Source organism: Phycomyces blakesleeanus (genome assembly GCF_001638985.1).
Source record: "Phycomyces blakesleeanus NRRL 1555(-) unplaced genomic scaffold PHYBLscaffold_9, whole genome shotgun sequence".
Classification (NCBI taxonomy): domain Eukaryota; kingdom Fungi; phylum Mucoromycota; class Mucoromycetes; order Mucorales; family Phycomycetaceae; genus Phycomyces; species Phycomyces blakesleeanus.
In genome coordinates, this window is record NW_017265142.1 from 709991 (window position 1) to 722668 (window position 12678).

Consider the following 12678-nt stretch of genomic DNA (forward strand, 5'->3'; position numbering starts at 1 on the left):
AATTGCTTAAAATTAAATCCCAGGAGGGACAAATGTCCATTCTAATTAAACATCTTACATTTTTTGTAAATATAGATTGGAATTGAGAAATATTGGATGTCAGAAATAAAAAAAAAGAAAATATCTAAACTTTCTGCTGCTTGGATAAAATTTGTTAAGACAATTTGAAAAAAAGAAAAATTTATTACAAAAAGAAAAAAAAACAAATTATATATCACTTAAGGCACCAAGTGTCAATTTTGGACCACGTTTAAGGCTAGACCAAATGATGTAATGGCTACCATTGACATTTGATGGCACCAAGCCAACCAACTCTATAATGTCACTGGCATGAATCACTATAGTCTTCGGTTTTACTACAGATGTAATAAGCAATCTATTTTTCAAATGCACACTATATATGGTTATGAGAGCTAGTAGCCATCTCTTTGAGTTGTGTACATGTTGGAAGAATATAACTACCTTTCCGAAGAAATGCTTATATTCTGGATGGTAAGAGTCGGATCTTCTGGAGTTCATGTTCACTTGTAGCTGCACATGAACATGACATGCCTCTCTTGTAGAACTTTGGTTGAATGCAGCGTCAATAACACAACTGTTAAGATAGGCCTTGCGACTTGTCTTTATGGAAGGCTCAAGCATACTACATTCTTTCCCCTTCAAATTATAAAACGTTCTAAGAAGCAATAAAAGATGAGATCTATCTTCAAAGCTATTGAAAATTGTTAAATTCTTCAAAGGCCCCCAGAACTCAATCTCACACTCAGCATTGGCAGGATCACCTCCTTCTGTAACAGGCCACCCATCGGTATATGCACTGTAAACTAGAAGGTTAGCTAATGGAGTTTTGGTGCTTGTAACTGTTGTCAGTTCTGCTACACGCTGGGATTGCATCAGTCTGATCATGATGTTTCCAGCATTGACACTGACTTGGGAGTTACTCTTGATAGACCCGGAGTACTCATCAATGGCTCTTTCCACAGTTCGTGTGTTATATGCTCTTGGTGGGCCATATAGATCAATCATTTGAGGATAATGCTGAATAATGTGCTGGTTAATTGTGAACACGCCAATGTCAATATCTGCTGTAGAAAGAAGACTCTCTAGGAATATGTTCTATTCTACAAGATTACTAAGAAAAAAGATAAAAGTAAATTACTATGAAAAATGAAATAAAACATGGCATTAAACATACTTTCTTATTGAGGTCTGATTCTCTGCTGATAACTTTCAGCTCATGAGTAAATTGCATGTTTGAACCAGGCCAAGTAATGCCTTTCGGGCAACCGAGTCTTGGACACGCTCTGCAACCAACGTGAGGACAACAAAGAGTAAAAAGTCTGTCCAATCCACAGCTCTAAAGAAACTGGCATTCTTTGTCACATCTCTCCAGGCACCATGCAACAATGTAGGAATTGTGGATTTTGCGGCTACCATTGTAGCACCAATCTCCCTTTGAGTGGCAAGAGAAAGACATAGAGAATGCTTGATTCCATACTTTCTGCGTACAAGTCCCCATACCTGTTTACTGATTCCATGGCCCAGATCATGCATCTTGTCTAACGCAAAAAAAAACGGGCCAGAGAATGTTTCCATTGAGGCTAATGGTGACTGACCATTGAGCCCCTTTCTGTCTTCACTGCTTGCCAGTTTGTAGTTTCTAAAACTCTCCAGTGAGCACGTCTGAGTTCCAGGCAACATGTAGAAGTACTGGTCATGTTTAGGAGTTTGACCCACTATGTGACAAATACAACAGCCATTCTTACTTGTGTGGCCAACATGGCATGCCAGCTTTGCCAGAGCCAGAATATCGCTAGTGGCCATGAGGACATGCACCTTTGCCCTGATTGTCATTGTCATTGTCTTTACTTCCATGCCTTCTGTCTGGAGTAAATGAAGATCTCTCAGAGTTGGCTTAAGAAAATACCAGATGTCACTGGGACCAGTGCAACCAGAAAGTATTGCTATTTGGATAGTCCTGTTTTTCTCATAATGGATCGTTGGACTCAAGTTCAAGACAGTTGCATGAACAATGGTTACTAATCCAGGTACATTGTATGGGTTGAACCTGTCCATGGACAACGAAATCGTAATATTATTTTCACCAGAAAACAGATGCTTCATAAATTGGTACACATGACCATCAAAAACATCTGCTTTCTGCCCGTCTTGGCTGGATTGATGGTTATGACAATAGAGCATTTCAGTCCCGGTCTTATCATCAGCCTAGCACAAAGCAAGCTGTCTGGCCAAAGGAAGCTGTACAATCGATATCACAGGAACCCTGGTATCACTTTTGCTAGTTTGGCTATTTTGGTATCTTGCTTCACCGCATTTTACACATGCGATATCATTCTTGTTGTTGAACTGCATATAATCTCTGATGCAAATGTTGTGTCCATCTGCTTTGATACCCGAGAAGCGCTCAAGAAGCTTGTTTTCAAGGTGTGGGCTGCATGCTTGGTACATAATATTGATAGAACAATCATGGATCTGGTTGAAGTGTTCTACAATCTTTTTGTGGGCTTGATGAGAAATTCCGAACTCTTGGATCAACTGCATGAACGCAAGATTCTTTTTATCATTGTTGCTGGGAACAGGAAGAGGCTGGCTAAAATCAAAGACTAGCAAGGGTGTGATGCCTTCAATTTTGTCAATGACATTCTCACATTCTTCTCCAAAATCGTACTATAGTAAGATAAACAACAATAAGTATGATTATCATAATATATATATTTATGTATCTCACCATGGACTCATCATCTTCAGTACTGTCAATGATATCCATATCCTCACTACTGCTTGTGTTGATGTTTTCTCTGTTTGTTTATCAAAGTATACAGCTAATTAATATACTGTCTATTGTTTTGTGTTTTTGGTTTTAATAAGCTTACCCAAAAGCCAAGTTAAGAATCATTGCTGATGTAAACTGGCTTTGATCAGGAAGAGAGACAGTTTGGAAAACTTTGCTATTGGCAAGTAATTCTGCCCTATTTGTCATGCATTGTTTGAGCCATCTTTTATATGTTTGACTGTTATTAAAGGTCGACTTGCAAGTACGGCATTGGTAACGAGGGGCTTTTGTAATTTTGGATATGTTTGAGGTAGATAAAAAAAAACTTTGTTATATAAGTAAGAATAGAATTAATTAATTTCTGAATGTATAGCTTTATACTTAATTATATAAAGACAATGATGTTATATGCATTCTGAATATATGCTCAGAATCTTAAAGAAGTATTTGTATGTCATCAGTGAAGTTACTAGATCAATGTTTCTTCAGGAGTAACCAATAGATTTGTATAAATAATTTGAAACTAATAATTTGAAGCTAAAAAATTGAAGCTAAAGATTTGAAACTAATAATAGTTTCTGGTAAAAAATTTTCTCTTTGTTTCTTTTTCTATAACAAACACGTAACTGATTTTTTTTTACAATTATAAACAATACAGACAATACAGTGATTCAGTTGCTTCAAGGAATACAAGCTGCACTTGTGGTGATCCAGACACTAGGTTGTTGGATTTATTACATCTAAGAACATATTCCTATTATTATAGTAAAACAGCTATCATTACAAGAACAAATGAATAATTTATTTATTTTACTTATGGTAAATCAATAAGACCAATAATTAATTACAGTAAGTACTGTAATTATGACAGCTCAGTAAGCACTGAGTTAATATGAGGACACTGCAATTAGATTAAATTATAAACATAGCAGTACCAGCTCTCTAATATCTAAATGAACTCAGACTTAAGAAATTAAGATGTGACTGACAAAGCAGATCGTGTTTTGATATAAAAAGGACAACTTTGTATTCTTTAATAAAGACAACCTATATACAGTCTCAAAGTATTCTTATATACGTCTCAATCTTTTTACTGTTGATTTTATTCTATAAAACTTCACAGCACTTATTTCTCTAAAGAGTGGTCAAGAAGCATTGCTAGGCCGTCAAGAAGCATTAGAAAAAAAACAAGATGCAATGCAACTTCAAATGACAAGTTTCTACAATGAATTTAAAGATCGGGAATTTCCAGATAGAACTATTGTAATTTCTACCAGTGTAAGCAAATACCATAACAACTAAAGTCCTTTCAATTAATGTCAAACATAATAGACTATTACTGGCATCATTCCAAGACCCATATCAAAAATCAACGATATAACTTTAAAGCATATATATAAGATGATAACAGACAATCTTAGAATAGAATTGACTGAGGAAACCAAGAGAATTGTTAACACATGTAACAAGGTCATATGTGATCAACTGGCAGCTCTTCCATCTGTTCAGGATCTTGGAACAAACCCTGCCTGGTCATTGTTTCCTCAAGAGGATAAAAACAGGCTGTGTATCAATCATTCTATCATACTCAGAGACAATAGAATCAATTTTACCAGATGCCACAGAAACTGGGCATCAATTGCAAGGGTTAGCCAGCTCTGGAAAGGGTGTAAGAAGCGAGAATACTCTGGTAAGTTCATATCTGGTAGGTACAATAAATTGTGTAATTAATGTGAGAATATGTAATAATCTGAAAGAATTTTAGCCAGTATGATTCATGAATAAAATATTATTTCTATTATAACAACCAATAAAAACATTTTTAAATAATGATCTTCTATGAAATAAAACTTTTTTGCCCAATTAAAACTGCGGACACTGCAAAAGGAGGGTGGATTCGGTCGAATTTTATTTTTTGAATTTTGGCAAAATTTGGAAAAATATTTCAAACACCATCGTTTTTCAATATATTTTTTTCTTGAGATGGGAATTCGCAATTTTTTCTGATTATATTAAATAAACACAGATACAAACACAAATATTTATTAATTAGGCAATAAATCGCACAATTGTCTTAAAAAATATATGTTTCGATTGACTTGGCAGAAAAATAAAAAATAAAAATAAAATATTAAATGTTAAATGTAGTATTTAATTATTTTTCTGGAAGGAAAAACTTGTTGTTACAGATGCACCTAATTTAGACTCAATAATATTTTTATTGCATCGCAAAAAATACTGAATTTTATTAGAATATAATAATGTATGACATATGACTTATTTTTAATAAGAAAGTATATCAAAAAAAATTGAAAAAAAGAGCAAGAATTGATGTCATAAAAAATACAAGAAAAAGAAAATCCAAAAAAGGCCACTTGCCAAAATGAGCGAGAATTGATGTCATGTTAAAAAAACGCGAAAGAGAAAAACTACGCCATTATATCAGTGATTATTAAATTGAAGCCCAATTAATAATCAGGCACACTTTTTTTAAGAAAAGATCGCTGCATCAAAATCCATTTGTAATTCTTACTAATAGGGACGGTAAGCTCAATGTAGTCAATGACATAGTGAACAAGATATATCAACTCATTATTAATGACAAAAATAAGAGACATATAAAAGATGAAAATAAAATATAGTATACACCTCTTTATTATTTTATTATTATTAATATTATTCTTACTGTTATGAATTCTACAACTAAAACCTACACTGTTATGTGTACATGTTCATCATGTACCAAAAATGCAATTGGCGGAATTTTGCAAAATGCACAGACCTTTAAGCATCATAATAATGCTGATAAGTTATTAGACATTGGCCCAAAAAATCGAGGTAAATGACATTTGAGTAGTACGCGCATTACTGGATAAATTGTAATCTAATATTTTTTTTGTTAATTATCAGTTAATACAGAAGTTGTCGAAGAAGAGACAGACGTTGAGATGGTAGATGTATCTGAAACATCGATTGATTGTGAGTATAAAATTTCTTTTTAATAAATCATAATTTAGATAGCTAATAGTCTGGTTTTACTATAGATGAAGACAATTATTCTATTGTATCAGCCAAAACTACCATACAGAGTGTACCTTTTTTGAGAGAAGACAAGATTTTTCAATTCGAAGAGTCTGATGTCGAGACAACATCATTGGCTTCTGACAATGACGATCCTGATTCAAGCGATGAGTCTGAAGATGAGAGCGAAGTTGAGGTTGCCGGTGTTGAAGATTTTGAAGACATGGTTGCTTCCGGTATGCATACATTTAAAAAAGAAATATACATAAATTGTGTTACAAATAATTAACAGAAATACTTGCCTTTGTAGTTGCTTCTTTGAAAATTCATGAAATGTCTCAAACAAGCCAATTCATGGCTCTATTTGGCGTTATCTTTCAGGCGTTTTACTTGGTTCAAGCAGGTGGAACTGCTATGTTGAAATTCTTCCGCCATCTTCTTGTTGCCTTTGATAAGGATACCAATCTCCCACTCACCATTGATGCATTAAAGACTATGACCGGCTTCAATTTCATGACAAAAAGCATCGTCAAATACACCGTCTGCAACAAGTGCTTTGCAATTTACCTACCAGGCAATCGCCAACCAAATTGCACATTCGAAAAATACACAACCACACCACCAACATACTCCGGAAATCCTCTTTTCTCTGACACCAAAGCTGATCGCGCCGTCCCTCTCATGGTTTTTCCATACAACTCGCTCAAGAATGCATTGGCACAGCATTTCGCCAAACCTGGGTTCGAGCATCAAATCGTTCAATGGAGATCAAGGGAAACTGTAAACAGTACCTTGTTGGACATCTATGATGGTGCAATGTGGTCTGAGCTCCTTGATGAAGATGACGAGCCTTTTGTGAATCACGACCATTCTTTGATGTTGACATTGAATGTGGATTGGTTTCAACCGTTCGAGGGTCGTACACATGCAAGTGGGGCCTTGTACCTGTCAATGAACAACCTACCTAGGGAAGAAAGAATGAAGCCAGAAAACATTATCCTTGTCGGTGTCATGCCTGGTCCAAAGGAAGCGAAGATCGACCAGATGAACAACTTCTTGGAACCTCTGGTAGACGAGCTGGTAGAGTTATACGGCGGCATAACTATGAAAACTCCAGAGTTCCCCAATGGTACTAGTATCCGCGCTGCTCTTATGTGTGTTGCTTGCAACATACCTGCTGCAAGAAAGACTGCTGGATTTACAGGATTTGCAAGTACAAACGCCTGTCACATATGCAAGCGTCATTTCACTGTTGTTGCTGGAACAAGTAAGATCAATTATTCTGGATTCGATCATGAGAACTGGGTCTCCCGAACAAAAGAGGAAAATGCAACCGAAGCTGAGATGTGGTTCTGCGCAGAATCTGATGCAGAGAGAGCTGTTTTGGAGAAGCAGCATGGCACCCGTTTTTCCGAGTTGCATCGCCTACACTACTTTGATCCCGTCCGATGCACGATTGTTGATCCCATGCACAATTTGTTTCTTGGGACAGCAAAGCGTATGATCAGTGTTTGGAAAGACCTGAGGTATCTCCCAACTGCTGTTCTCGTCCGTATGCAACGTCTTGCCGATGGTATTCTTGTTCCTCCTGGGTATGCCGTTTTATCAACAAAGATCGAATCTGGTTTCCCGTATATGAAGGCAGACAAGTGGCGATTGTGGTGTCTGATTTATTCGTTGGTGGTACTAAAAGACGCTTTGCCTGAAGACGACTACAAAAACTAGACTCTCTTTGTAAAAGCATGCCGAAAGTTGACCGGTCCTTCAGTCACATATTCAGAAATTGACAGCGCACACCAGCTCCTTGGAGAATTCGGAAAAGAGTGTGAGACTCTTTATGGAGAGAGCAGCATCACGCCAAATATGCACTTGCATATGCACTTGCGTGAGTCAATGCTTAATTTTGGTCCGGTATACGCATTCTGGCTGTATAGCTTCGAGAGATACAACGGCAAGTTAAAGAACATCAAGACGAACCGTCGCAATGGTCTTGAGGTCACCTTCATGAGAGTCTTCCTGGAGAAAGCATTCATTGGTAGCTTTCTTCGAGTGTATTCTACCAATCTTTCATCACCACTGATAGAGTTCCTTGAGGGGGTTGCCCAAGTAAAATCAAATTCCGACAGCTCTTCTCCCTTGAATTTGGATGCTGGCCACCCTCCTGCGTTGCCATTTAGCTTAGCAATGTTCCAGCAAGCTGCTACAAATCCATGGTACAATGTCACCGGAAGTGAGGCCTTGCCCCCGACCACATTGCCAATCAAGTTGCAGCCTTTGACTATGATGAAGGATGATCACTATCAGTGGTTATTTGAATTCTATGTCAAGGCTTACCAGAGTACAAGTGTTTCCTTCTGTGTGGTAGGGAGAATCCCAATTGGTGAGGATGTATTTGTGAACAATCGGATTCAAAAGGTGAAGAAGATTTCGTTGCTGGGGCAAGAGTACTGCAGTGGTGAAAAGAAGAAGCGCGGGTCTTTTGTGAGGGTATTGTTTCTTGAGAGAACAAATGACGATGTATCTGAATTCCCTGGTCAAATAGAGTATTTATTTACTCATACCATCAAGATCGGTGGAGTCAAAAGAGTGTCAACGTTCGCATTCATTAAATGGTTTCCCACCTACCATTCAAGTAGTCATCAGCCATTAGCTGATCAAGGTCTGCAGTTGTGGGACAAGGGATTTATGGAAGAAGATGCTTCGTGCATTGTTCCAGTGCATCGTCTGCATTCGTGCTTTGCATTGACTACGCATAAAATGCAGAGTGGGACGCAAAAGCACCTGGTTATTCCACTGCCTAGAAAAGTAGTCACATAAAAAAATAAATAACAACTATTTAGGTTACCAGTATAAATAATTATAATAGAAGTTTTTTTGACTGTAAAAAGGTTTAGCTTTATTTATCTCTGTATTCTTATTTAGTTTTAACATTACTTCTTTATTAAGTATTTAAAAGAGCAATAGTAAATTATATTACCAGTTTTTTTTAACTATTAACAAATAGTAAAAACCATGATTTATTTCTCTTGCTTTTATCAATAATATAAAAGACAAAAAAACTTGTATATTTAATACCCGACATTTACCATTTTCTTTGCCTTTATTACATATTCTTGCTAATATCGGTATTATAATTTCCAATAAAAAAAAACGAGGATAAAACAATCAGGGTTATATAATTAAATAATTGCTTTGTATATATATTTTTTTTATTAATTGGCTTTAAAATAAAATAAAATAAAATAAAATAAAATAAAATAAATAATTTATTATTTTGATTTTTGATTTTGTCTTTTTCTTTTTCCTTTTATTTATATATTAATTGCTTCTCATCTTGACAATACCGCCTGATTATATTTTACCACTTCACCCCACATCATTCAACACAATCAATAAAAATCATTAAAGTACTATATGCACTTTGTAAACAAAATAACGATTTATTGTTGGCGTGTGTGAATCCAAGCAGCAACACGTGCCTTTTTCTCATTTGATAACTCGGTGTTTCTCAAAATAATTGGATAGACAGAATTGCCAATGACGTCTGGTCCCTTGTTAGCAAGTCTCTGTTTCTTCAAAACAGTAAAGTATTCATCCACCTGCATTATAATATTAATACTTTTGAGTTAGAAGTATTAAAAAAAATAACTTTTATTATGAGAGCCTTACCAAGAGATGTCTATTTCTAGGAGTATATCTAGTTTTATTTTTCTCCTCATCTGACTCAATATCAGACAACATGTCATAGTTCAGAAGGTCAACGACAGTCTCACCAAACTTAGACTCAAGGTTTGTCTTGTCAGCTAAGTGAATTACCTTGTAGTCTGCAAGAATCTGAAAAAAAAAGTTAAAATAGTTTACACAAAAACTGTTGACTATACTTACGTTTCTCTTTCTGGACCGGCGTCGAGAAATCCGATTTTGTCGAGCTATCTTTTCTGGCAAAGCTTTTGCCCTTTGAAGCATATACAAAATATGTCTTCGGGTTTTCTCTTCCACAACTGCAGACAAAACAGACTTTACTTCAGCTTGCTGATGTGTGTAGCTCTGCACTACATCAGCAATGGGACGGTTGGATGTCAAGAAGGCGCCCTCATTGACTGTCAATGGCATTGTTGCCAGAACTGCTCGTGTTTGAGAACGGATCAATCTCTGCAAAATATAATGTAAGTAACTTTGCAATATTCTATTACTAGTATATATCCTACCGAAACCGTTGGAAGGCAGTACTTTATATATTCTCCTGTAGTAAGAGCCTGACCGATGGGACTATGGTTCGAATTGTTATTCTGGCCATTGGTTGCTCCCATGTTGTGGTAGACCTTCTCCAGAAGTGAATAAGATTCATTCAGTCGGGTGCTCATGGTGGACAAAGTGGACAGGACAGTACCATCTAGCTCTGCGCTAACTGTCAAGCTGGGAAGAATTTCCCATTGTCTTGTGCTTGCTGCTGTCCCAGCGGTTTGTTGAACAGACTTTTTTGTAGTCGTCTTTTTCGTTTTTTTGGATTGCTGCGTATTAGAAGACATGAATTGAGATATTTAAGGCTAATGAAAGAAATGGAAACAATGTGAATACTTTAATAATTAGAGTCGGGTTTCTTTAAAATAATAAAATAAATCAAAACATACGTAAAGGTGGAAAGTAAGGCACCAAAAGATTATTTTTCTGATGATGCTCTTTATAGCATTTTGCTCTCTATATTATACTTTTCTTTATAAGCCGACTTGGAAAGGCATTTGTAATAGCTTACATCCATTACAAAGATGTGAGAGATTATGGTTTAGTACGTAATGTCTTGTCTCAATCGGGATGGGTTGAATGACTTTCAATTTGCTCCATTGATTCTATCAGTTTCTCAGGGTCAACGGTCATAAAATTATAATTTTGAATTTCCCCCGTTTTTTTTTTAATTTTTTCTTTCTTCTTCTTTACTTCTTTCTTAATGTCTAACATGGTAAGCATCAACTCACATCAAAGTTTCAAGACCTAATCATCTTGTTGTTTTTATTCTAGCATGATACACTATGCTTTAAACCACCAAGTCCTTCTTAACTGCCTCAAAAATAATGATAAAAAGGTAATAAAAATATACTTGAATATTTATTCACGATTTATGTATTAATTATTCTGCTTAGATTTTTCTGGCCCGTTAACAAAGACATATACCTTGGGAGGGTTTACAAAATGGTATGTTGTATAAGTATTAACGTGCACCTTCAAGATACAACTTGTATTTATTATTTTTCTTAAGTATACCATACACTCTATAGTCACTGGTCTTTATCTCGGTCCTCTTTTTTTGATTATACACCGACTCTTATTCTCTACAGATAGACAAGTAAGTAAATAATCATTCTACTTCTTTGTATGTAATTCTAATGAAAAGAAATTATTTTATAGATAATATCTCCATTTCCCGCATGCTGCATCTTCTATTGTATTGAATAATTGGTAAGCAAAAAATAGTCTGATACTCTTTATTTCATTCTAATAAAAGATTATATTTTATAGACAATGTCATTGTATTTTGTGTTTGTCAACTCTTCTGTTTTCTGAACTGTCTGGTAAGCAAACCATAGTCTTATTTACTTTGCATCGTATTAACAAAAGTTATTATTTTTATAGACAATATTACTATAATTGAGACATTTAACTAAAACGTTGATATATCTATCTTTATGTTAAAGACATCCATCTGTTCTCGTGTTTAACTTTATTGTAAGTACATTCATATTTTTTAAATAATCTGTCGCTCTCAAATAAATATACCTAGAACATTCTTTCTAATCCACCCTATAATTATTTTTTATAAAAGTAAACAAACAGGCCAAGAAGGCGTGCCGCAGCAAGCAATGGAATACAGTAGGGGTCGATTGCACCAGGGGTGGACCAATGGATGTTCGAAAGGAATAACATAGTATCCACTAAAATAAATGACGGCATCGAGTGTGATGTTTCTACCCAATTGCAACAGAAGACGATTAGTGATGTAGACGAATAGAAACAGCTAGAAACAATAAGAAAATTTTTTCAAACCAATAAAAACCTTTAAAATGACCCATAAACCTCTAAATCTTGACTAAATCTTGACCAAATCTTGACCAAATCTCTTCTTTAACAACCCATATATAGTAATAAAAAGATGTTGAATGTTATGTGCTGTATTTAAAAAAAAACCCCAAAACCAATATAAAATGAAAAATCTGCGGTCTGATAAAAGTGTGTCTATATTTTCATGACCAAAATATATCACATAAAAGTATATCACACTTTTTCTTTTTGCGTTCCTAAAATTCAGTATACTAATTGTATTCATTTAGCTCACGAATTTTAAAAAATTGGCATCATAAATTCTGATCGAATTCATGCTGAATTTTATTCATTCAGACAGTATTTGGTCAAGATTTAGTATACTGAATTGGCCCTCCTTTTGCAGTGGGATGAATCAGAATATATATATGAGAACCAATTGAGAGAATGTTTTTGTTTAAATGACCAATATTATCAATGTGCATACTGCAATAAAGTTTATATTATCCAATTAAAAGTAGCAGTATAATGAAAGTATTTTATGAGTGACAATACAAAGATTCTTTTTTTCCATCTATCACAATAAGAAAGCTCTTTTTTATTTTCTTTCTACCAATAGAACAAAAAGAATAATACATAAATTTAAATATCGGGATATGAATAAAACCTAACATTCATCAGTCAACAGAGATCTAATTATATTTCCAAAAATAGGGGTGGTCTTTTTGCTGGTTTTACCAAAACTGCCACCCAAAAGACCACCCAAAAGACCACCTAAAAGACCACCTAAAAGACCACCAAAAAGACCACTTTTTTTCCTATATAGTGTA

The 12678-nt window shown here is 35.1% G+C and overlaps 4 protein-coding genes across 4 annotated transcripts; 3 read left to right on the forward strand and 1 right to left on the reverse strand.

The window, feature by feature from the left end:
• Positions 1–3217: 3217 nt before the first annotated feature.
• PHYBLDRAFT_71417 (hypothetical protein) lies at positions 3218–4579 on the forward strand (the record flags this gene model as incomplete). Its single annotated transcript, XM_018442468.1, has 5 exons — positions 3218–3285; positions 3453–3559; positions 3918–4072; positions 4127–4484; positions 4560–4579. 5 exons carry the CDS (start codon positions 3218–3220, stop codon positions 4577–4579), a joined length of 708 nt encoding a protein of 235 aa, XP_018292354.1.
• Positions 4580–5484: 905 nt separating this feature from the next.
• On the forward strand, positions 5485–8632 carry PHYBLDRAFT_71416 (hypothetical protein; the record flags this gene model as incomplete). The annotated part of the gene is made up of 6 exons (XM_018442467.1): positions 5485–5632; positions 5705–5773; positions 5839–6051; positions 6108–6882; positions 7000–7498; positions 7541–8632. 6 exons carry the CDS (start codon positions 5485–5487, stop codon positions 8630–8632), a joined length of 2796 nt encoding a protein of 931 aa, XP_018292355.1.
• A 623-nt stretch (positions 8633–9255) lies between these two features.
• On the reverse strand, positions 9256–10344 carry PHYBLDRAFT_167732 (hypothetical protein; the record flags this gene model as incomplete). Its single annotated transcript, XM_018435703.1, has 4 exons — positions 9256–9414; positions 9485–9649; positions 9701–9967; positions 10024–10344. 4 exons carry the CDS (start codon positions 10342–10344, stop codon positions 9256–9258), a joined length of 912 nt encoding a protein of 303 aa, XP_018292356.1.
• Positions 10345–10760: 416 nt separating this feature from the next.
• Positions 10761–11736, forward strand: PHYBLDRAFT_167733 (hypothetical protein; the record flags this gene model as incomplete). Its single annotated transcript, XM_018435704.1, has 7 exons — positions 10761–10772; positions 10861–10895; positions 10954–11005; positions 11070–11156; positions 11316–11382; positions 11506–11536; positions 11634–11736. The coding sequence occupies 7 exons, from the start codon at positions 10761–10763 to the stop codon at positions 11734–11736; spliced, it is 387 nt and encodes a 128-aa protein (XP_018292357.1).
• Positions 11737–12678: the final 942 nt, after the last annotated feature.